Source organism: Labeo rohita, unplaced genomic scaffold, assembly GCF_022985175.1.
Source record: "Labeo rohita strain BAU-BD-2019 unplaced genomic scaffold, IGBB_LRoh.1.0 scaffold_165, whole genome shotgun sequence".
Lineage (NCBI taxonomy): Eukaryota > Metazoa > Chordata > Actinopteri > Cypriniformes > Cyprinidae > Labeo > Labeo rohita.
Window position 1 is genome coordinate 27,748 of NW_026127835.1, and position 9,437 is coordinate 37,184.

The following is a 9,437-nucleotide window of genomic DNA, read 5'->3' on the forward strand; positions in this document are numbered from 1 at the left end:
GTCTTTTGTAGTGTTGTCATGTTACTGGATAGAGGCAATATACATAATAAAAGTGTACCATACTACAGAAAATGGCATGTACTTATTTGTTTTGCTTCCGACGCCCATGGTATAGTCTATTAATGTATAAACTACTAATGAACTATAATAGTTTTGGAATTATTTAAAAGTGCTTTGTTCTTGTATTCTTATTATAAAGTGTTATTCAGTACAAATATGCAGATTATAAACTATATAACCTATCTGAAAAATTCACATTAATATGGCTGTTTGTTTTGTTCTCTTCATAGGTTGTGTGGGTGTGAACTCACTGCTCAGTCCTGTGAGAGTTTGTCATCAGTTTTGAAATCCTCAAACTCTGTCCTGAAAGAGCTGGATCTGAGTAACAATGACCTGCAGGATTCTGGAATGAAACTTCTTTCTGAAGGACTGAAGAGTCCAAACTCTAAGATGGAAATGTTGAGGTTTGAGTTTGAAATACTTTATTATTTATTTATTTTTTAAAAAGAAATCAATGAATAAACCACAGTTGTTTTTGTTCAGATTGTCCATATGTAATCTCACTGCTCAGTCTTGTGAGAGTTTGTCATCAGTTTTGAAATCCTCAAACCCTGGCCTGAGAGAGCTGGATCTGAGTAACAATGACCTGCAGGATTCTGGAGTGATGCTTCTTTCTGAAGGACTGAAGAGTCTAAACTGTCAGCTGGAGACACTGAGGTAACTGGTTTTCCATAAAATAATTAACAAAATGTTACCACAATAAATGGCCACTGAATTTTGTCAACAAATGTTTAATCTGCTTTCAATGCAATGCCAGAACAAGAGACAAAAACATTTCCAGATAGCATCCAGATGTGGGCCACCTTTGGCAAAAAAAATATGGCACAATCAACAAAGGCTAATCAGGGTATAAACCAGATGTGGTCCACATATGTTTCAGCAAATATGGTTCAGGTATATTAAAATGTATTTGGGTCAGTTTTGGAAAAGATATGGTACAGTCAGCTTTGGCTAATCAGTATGTAAGCCTAACTTGTCCCACATTTGACATGGCAAATATTCCCCATACATCATAAAACATGCAGGCCACTTCTGGTTTGGATGTAGCACTTGACACTAGCTAATTGAAATGTACATTTGAAATAGTAAATATGGCCTAAATATTTTAATAGAATTTGGCTACTTTTAGTAGGATGCAACACAGTTAACTGATGCAGGCTGATCTGGATATGAGTCTTAAGATACATAACCAGCAATTTATTTTTTGAAACATGCTTTCAGTGGCATTTGTTTTTATGTGTACTGTGCAAAAAAACAAAAAAACAAAAAAACAAGTGCACTATAACAGGGCTCCAGACCGTGAACAAAAATATTAATTTGCGAGTGAAGTTTTTGCTGAGGTCGGCACTGGCGACTATATATTATTTACACTTAAAGTACAAGTAACGCCTTTTTCCTGATTGTTCTGCGATCACATCTTTTGTATGTTTACATATTAAACTGACACGATGCGCATCAACTTTTTGTGTAACATTTTCAAACATCTCTGCCAAACAGCCGTGTTGACGGCGCAGATTAGAGTTTCACTTATCCAAAGATGTTCTGAGGGCAGAAAGGAAAATGATTGGTTCACAGATTGACCCAATGAAATTACGGCAGAGGCGGGGCCTAGGCTTTTTGAAATGTGGAGGAAAAAGTTCGCAGACTTAGCACAGATACTTTGGAGACTTCGTGGGATTGATTGCTGTTGTAAGGTAGGTGAATTTAGGGTATATTCTGTTACTGTTCAGAGATAAACTCCACTAAAAACATTTACTAAGATTTTCCAATGCTGTCCGGCTGTTTGTGGAGTTGATGTATATGTCAACAGAGCTCGTCGAAATCGTCACAACATTTAATCGATAAAAACTGTACATCTCCTGCCCTTGAGCTGATCTTAGAGCAGGATCACTCTATAGACTTCAATCGCTGTTTTAATTTTGGTGCTTTACACGCTACTTTCACAGCAGGAGTGCTCAGGTTCCTGTCGCTGTGTTGTTTTTAGTAAACTACATGTGTTCTCAGGCCAGGAGTACTCAACTTAATTTAGTTAACTGTTTTTTTTTAGTGAACTACGCGCTGCTCCCAGGGCAGGAGTACTTAACCTAATTTCATTGTTATTTTTAGTAAAGTACTCTGCTCCCAGGGCAGGAGTTCAAGGGTTGTTATTTTAGTAAAGTACTCTGCTCTCAGGGCAGGAGTACTAATTTCGTTGTTATTTTAGTGAACTACGCGCTGCTCCCAGGGCAGGAGTACTCAACGTAATTAATTTCGTTGTTATTTTAGTGAACTACGCACTGTTCCCAGGGCAGGAGTACTCAACCTAATTTCATTGTTATTTTTAGTAAACTACGCTGCTCCCAGGGCAGGAGTACTCAACGTAATTAATTTCGTTGTTATTTTTAGTGAACTACGCGCTGCTCTCAGGGCAGGAGTACTCAACGTAATTAATTTCGTTGTTATTTTAGTGAACTACGCGCTGCTCCCAGGGCAGGTTGTTATTTTAGTGAACTACACGCTGCTCCCAGGGCAGGAGTACTCAACGTAATTAATTTCGTTGTTATTTTTAGTAAACTACGCTGCTCCCAGGGCAGGAGTACTCAACGTAATTAATTTCGTTGTTATTTTAGTGAACTACACGCTGTTCCCAGGGCAGGAGTACTCAACGTAATTAAATTGTTATTTTTAGTGAACTACACGCTGCTTCTCAGGGCAGGAGTACTCAACGTAATTAATTTCATTGTTATTTTTAGTAAACTACGCTGCTCTCAGGGCAGGAGTACTCAACGTAATTAATTTCGTTGTTATTTTAGTGAACTACGCTGCTCCCAGGGCAGGAGTACTCAACGTAATTAATTTTGTTGTTATTTTTAGTAAACTACGCTGCTCTCAGGGCAGGAGTACTCAACGTAATTAATTTCATTGTTATTTTTAGTGAACTACGCTGCTCCCAGGGCAGGAGTACTCAACCTAATTTCATTGTTATTTTTAGTAAACTACTCTGCTCTCAGGACAGGAGTACTCAACGTAATTTCATTGTTATTTTTAGTAAACTACTCTGCTCTCAGGGCAGGAGTACTCAACGTAGGGCAGGAGTACTCAACAGGGCAGGAGTACTCAACGTAATTTCATTGTTATTTTTAGTAAACTACTCTGCTCTCAGGGCAGGAGTACTCAACGTAATTAATTTCGTTGTTATTTTAGTGAACTACACGCTGCTCTCAGGGCAGGAGTACTCAACGTAATTTCATTGTTATTTTTAGTAAACTACGCTGCTCTCAGGGCAGGAGTACTCAACGTAATTAATTTCGTTGTTATTTTAGTGAACTACGCGCTGCTCCCAGGGCAGGAGTACTCAATGTAATTAATTTCATTGTTATTTTTAGTAAACTACGCTGCTCTCAGGGCAGGAGTACTCAACGTAATTAATTTCGTTGTTATTTTAGTGAACTACTCTGCTCTCAGGGCAGGAGTACTAATTAATTTCATTGTTATTTTTAGTAAACTACGCTGCTCCCAGGGCAGGAGTACTCAACGTAATTAATTTCATTGTTGTTATTTCTCAGGGCAGTGAACTAATTAATTTCATTGTTATTTTAGTGAACTACACGCTGCTCCCAGGGCAGGAGTACTCAAGGTAATTAATTTCGTTGTTATTTTAGTAAACTACTCTGCTCTCAGGGCAGGAGTACTCAACGTAATTAATTTCGTTGTTATTTTAGTGAACTACACGCTGCTCCCAGGGCAGGAGTACTCAACCTAATTTCATTGTTATTTTTAGTAAACTACTCTGCTCTCAGGGCAGGAGTACTCAATGTAATTAATTTCGTTGTTATTTTAGTGAACTACACGCTGCTCCCAGGGCAGGAGTACTCAACTTAATTTCATTGTTATTTTTAGTAAACTACGCTGCTCCCAGGGCAGGAGTACTCAACGTAATTAATTTCGTTGTTATTTTAGTGAACTACGCTGCTCCCAGGGCAGGAGTACTCAATGTAATTAATTTCATTGTTATTTTTAGTAAACTACACGCTGCTCTCAGGGCAGGAGTACTCAACCTAATTTCTACTCAGGGCAGGAGTACTCAGGGCAGGAGTACTCAGTGTAATTAATTTCGTTGTTATTTTAGTGAACTACGCGCTGCTCTCAGGGCAGGAGTACTCAGTTGGTCTGTATTACATTACCATTATATTTATAAAACAGTAGACAATTTCTGTATGATTGATTGATCTTTTATTCTTCAGTTACCTGGAGGAGTTGCAAAATCTGGACAAATCAAAGGCGCTAACACTGAAGATCTGATACTGCCGAGTCCAAAATGGTGCAAAAATGGAGATGTATGAAAAACGGTGTAAGTTTGGATCCACCTGATAAAAGCACATAATAGCCAGATTCAGTCGGTAACTGTTAATCATGGGGACGCAAGCGATTTTCAACATTTACAGGCAGGGGCGTCGTAGTTGGGTGAAAAGTGGGACTAAATTACCAGGGCCCCAAGTGGGGGGAGGGCCCCTGAGGAGTGACATTTTATTTTCCTTTAAATATAATTTTAAGATATGTTGTTAACTAATGTAAATGCTAATATTTTGGGTAAATGCATCAGTTGATTGATGTATTAAATGGTGTCCAAGTACATATAGTGTCTGTAGGTAGTTGTGAACCTCAAGCTTACGGGGGCCCATGGCTGCTGCTTGTGCATAGGGCCCAGAATTTGGTGCTACGCCCCTGTTTACAGGGCCATCCGAATCCAGAATGTTGGTGTTCTTCTCCCACCACCCTCGAAATTTCCAGCGAAATTACATGCTGTTTTTTAGGCACCAAAGTTGTGTGGTCGAAAAAAATCGATTCAAAATGAACAACAAAAATATTTCATAACTTCTCCAGCACAGCGGATAGGAACTGTTAAGAACAAAAAGACAAGAAAAGTGCTTAAACATTTTAAATTAGTCATTATAATGGCAGTAATATGTATGCAATAAAATTTTAAAATATAGGCCTACAATTACATACATAAAAATATAAACCAAGCAGCCTTGTCATTTATAGTCCCTCATGTCCACTGCGTTCTCAAAACTTTGAAAATACCCAAAATATCAAAATCAACTGTGGCGGCAGATAATTTTCTTATTTAGCGCCCACACTCTGGAACAATCTACCCAACACTGTTCAGGAGGCAGACACACTCTGTCAGTTTAAATCTAGATTAAAGACCCATCTCTTTAACCCGGCCAACACAACACATTAACACATTTCTATAATTCAAGTCCATTAAAGGATGGTTAGGCTGCATTAATTAGGTCAACCGGAACCGGGAATAATTTTCCATAACACCTGATGTACTCATTGCATCGTAAGAAGAATGGCATCTACACTAATATTAGTCTGTTTCTTTCTTATTCTAAGGTCACCAGATGATGGATCAGCACCTAGAGATGACCTCTACCTCCCTAAATGTCCTAAATGAGTTCTTTGCAATCTGGCTTTGCTGCAACATGGAACTTTTGCATTATTGACACACTATTGTCCTATTTAAAAACTGTAAAGTTGCTTTGACACAACCTGTTTTGTTAAAAAGCGCTGTATAAATAAACTGATTGATTTACCTCATGTAAATAAGAGGTTGCATGCAACTTATTTCTGCTAATCTTCACATTTCTCATGACACCTATCATTTGGAGAGATAAAATTTAAGAAAACCATTTCAGCTATAGTGGGTCTATTTTTGAACTTGATATTTAAATAAACAACATATTATTAAATTTAAATTTATTCTTAATACAAGCATGTGACATTTAATTTATAGCAGACAACTATGCAACAGGCCATATTCCTGGGTTCATATGATCACACTGTGAATAAATCAAATCCATGAGTTTTATCACTGAGGTGCCACATACATAAATTTTTACATAGGTTCCTACTGTCCAAATAGGGCTTCTCTCACAGAGTTCACTTGGTGATACATAAATGTGATTACAAAAGGTACCAGTCAATTTTTGTGCAACCACTTAATGTTCCTCCCATGGACTATTGCAGAGAAATTAAGACTTGTAATTTTAATTATAACTTGTGAGTTATTCATTTATTATTATTATTTTAATAATTGTGTTGTTAATGTTGTATCATTCAATATCTGTTGTACAGATTGTTTAAGAACAAAATAAAAGAAATGTTGATTGAAAATAATCAGTTTACGGGTCCAATATTACAATAAAATAAGTTTATTTATGACTTCTTTGTTTTTATACAATTACAAATTACAAACAAATCCAGTGAATTAAATGCATGTATAAAACACAGGAACGTTTCACAACAAAAAAGTTCAGCAAGATGTATCATTAAACTGCTGTAGTCTTAACTAGTGGATATCATCATTCCTAGAGGTTTTTAAGTTTTTTATTTTTTTATTTTTTATTTTTATTTCAGACATGAGTCAACAAATTTGAACAGGCTCCCTTTAAACCAAGCCAAGGTCATAGGTTGCTTTGCCAAATATCTTCTCAAAACCAGTCTCTCAAAGTCTCCAGAAATGTTTGTAAGGTCTTCCTGCAATTGAAATTTTGAAAAATTGAAAATTTTGTTTCAATTTACACTGACAGTCATGATAAAAGAAAGAAAGGGAAAAAAAAAAAAAGAATTTTACTTAAAGGCTTTAGTTTGGGATATTGAATCATGAACATCCTCATTTTCATATATTTTCTGGACCACTTTCTTTTGGTGCAGGAAACTTCCATGCCAGGAACACTACATCACTGAGCATCTCACTGCACAGCATCTGAAATATAGCAATGTAAACAAACAGAATTACTAGCAAAATCATAAGATTAAAGATAAAAATCACTTACAACTCCCTCAAAATTGACAATTTTTTAAAGACAAGTAATACATCTTTGAACCCTGCCACTCCTAGAGCCTACTATACTCTGGCCTCAGCTACAACCACAATGATTGAGGGCAGATCAGAGTAGATGTTTAATGGAGAGCTAATGAAGTCCATAGGCTGGAATTATGCAAACAAACCTAACAGGTAATTGGTAACAGGAAGTGAGACTGGAGTTTCTGACACTTAATATGGGCACTTAATAAGCGCATTATTCATTTTAGTACTGTTATTTTACTCCTGCCCCAAGAGCAGCGCATAATTCAGTTTAGTACTGTTATTTTTACTCCTGCCCGGAGAGCAGTGCATAGTTTAGGAAAAATAACAATAATACGAACCTATTGAGTACTCCTGCCCTGAGAGCAGCGCATAGTTTAGTAAAAATAACAGTAATACGAACCTATTGAATACTCCTGCCCCGAGAGCAGCGCATAATTCACTTTAGTACTGTTATTTTACTCCTGCCCTGAGAGCAGCGCATAATTCACTTTAGTACTGTTATTTTTACTCCTGCCCTGAGAGCAGCGCATAATTCACTTTAGTACTGTTATTTTTACTCCTGCCCTGAGAGCAGCGCATAATTCACTTTAGTACTGTTATTTTACTCCTGCCCCGAGAGCAGCGCATAATTCACTTTAGTACTGTTATTTTTACTCCTGCCCTGAGAGCAGCGCATTATTCACTTTAGTACTGTTATTTTACTCCTGCCCCGAGAGCAGCGCATAATTCACTTTAGCACTGTTATTTTTACTCCTGCCCTGAGAGCAGCGCATAGTTTCGTAAAAATAATAGTAATACGAACCTATTGAATACTCCTGCCCTGAAAGCAGCTCATTATTCACTTTAGTACTGTTATTTTACTCCTGCCCTGAGAGCAGCGCATAGTTTAGTAAAAATAACAGTAATACGAACCTTTTGAGTACTCCTGCCCTGAGAGCAGCGCATGTTTAGTAAAAATTTAATACGAACCTATTGAATACTCCTGCCCTGAGAGCAGCGCATAATTCACTTTAGTACTGTTATTTTTACTCCTGCCCTGAGAGCAGCGCATAATTCACTTTAGTACTGTTATTTTACTCCTGCCCCGAGAGCAGCGCATAATTCACTTTAGTACTGTTATTTTTACTCCTGCCCCGAGAGCAGCGCATTATTCACTTTAGTACTGTTATTTTTACTCCTGCCCTGAGAGCAGCGCATTATTCACTTTAGTACTGTTATTTTACTCCTGCCCCGAGAGCAGCGCATAATTCACTTTAGTACTGTTATTTTACTCCTGCCCCGAGAGCAGCGCATAATTCACTTTAGTACTGTTATTTTACTCCTGCCCCAAGAGCAGCGCATAATTCACTTTAGTACTGTTATTTTTACTCCTGCCCTGAGAGCAGCGCATAATTCACTTTAGTACTGTTATTTTACTCCTGCCCCGAGAGCAGCGCATTATTTCGTAAAAACTTTAGTAATACTGTTATTTTTACTCCTGCCCCGAGAGCAGCGCATAATTCACTTTAGTACTGTTATTTTACTCCTGCCCCAAGAGCAGCGCATAATTCACTTTAGTACTGTTATTTTACTCCTGCCCCAAGAGCAGCGCATAATTCACTTTAGTACTGATTTTTACTCCTGCCCTGAGAGCAGTGCATAATTCACTTTAGTACTGTTATTTTACTCCTGCCCTGAGAGCAGCGCATAGTTTAGTAAAAATAACAGTAATACGAACCTATTGAATACTCCTGCCCTGAGAGCAGCGCATAATTCACTTTAGTACTGTTATTTTACTCCTGCCCCGAGAGCAGCGCATTATTCACTTTAGTACTGTTATTTTTACTCCTGCCCTGAGAGCAGCGCATAATTCACTTTAGTACTGTTATTTTACTCCTGCCCCGAGAGCAGCGCATAATTCACTTTAGTACTGTTATTTTTACTCCTGCCCTGAGAGCAGCGCATTATTCACTTTAGTACTGTTATTTTACTCCTGCCCCGAGAGCAGCGCATAGTTTCGTAAAAATAACAGTAATACGAACCTATTGAATACTCCTGCCCTGAAAGCAGCTCATTATTCACTTTAGTACTGTTATTTTACTCCTGCCCTGAGAGCAGCGCATAGTTTCGTAAAAATAACAGGAATACAAACCTATTGAGTACTCCTGCCCTGAGAGCAGTGCTTAATTCAGTTTAGTACTGTTATTTTACTCCTGCCCTGAGAAAATAAAAATAACAGGAATACAAACCTATTGAGTACTCCTGCCCTGAGAGCAGTGCTTAATTCAGTTTAGTACTGTTATTTTTACTCCTGCCCTGAGAGCAGCGCTAATGTTAATGCTAGCGCTAACTGACTAATCAAATGTCACGGAGATTTGAGCGAGTTCTGTTGTCGCTCATATCGGTATCACAGACAGCGCGGTAGCATTGGAAAAGCATGTTTTACTCAATCTACCCCATAAGCAGCTTTGGTGCGATCGACTGATAAAGAAGTTGAATGAAAATGCATATGATATGATATGTAGTCGATGATTACTTG

At 37.9% G+C, this 9,437-nt stretch overlaps 1 protein-coding gene across 1 annotated transcript in view; it reads left to right on the plus strand.

The window, feature by feature from the left end:
- LOC127158691 (ribonuclease inhibitor-like) overlaps window positions 1–6,220 on the plus strand; it is a 25,920-nt gene extending 19,700 nt beyond the window's left edge. Inside the window, exons 3-6 of the mRNA XM_051101721.1 lie at window positions 291–464; window positions 544–717; window positions 1,558–1,754; window positions 4,284–6,220. Coding sequence (XP_050957678.1) covers window positions 291–464; window positions 544–717; window positions 1,558–1,579 — 370 coding nt within the window. The 3' untranslated portion in view covers window positions 1,580–1,754; window positions 4,284–6,220. The remainder of the gene's footprint in view (window positions 1–290; window positions 465–543; window positions 718–1,557; window positions 1,755–4,283) is intronic.
- Window positions 6,221–9,437: the final 3,217 nt, after the last annotated feature.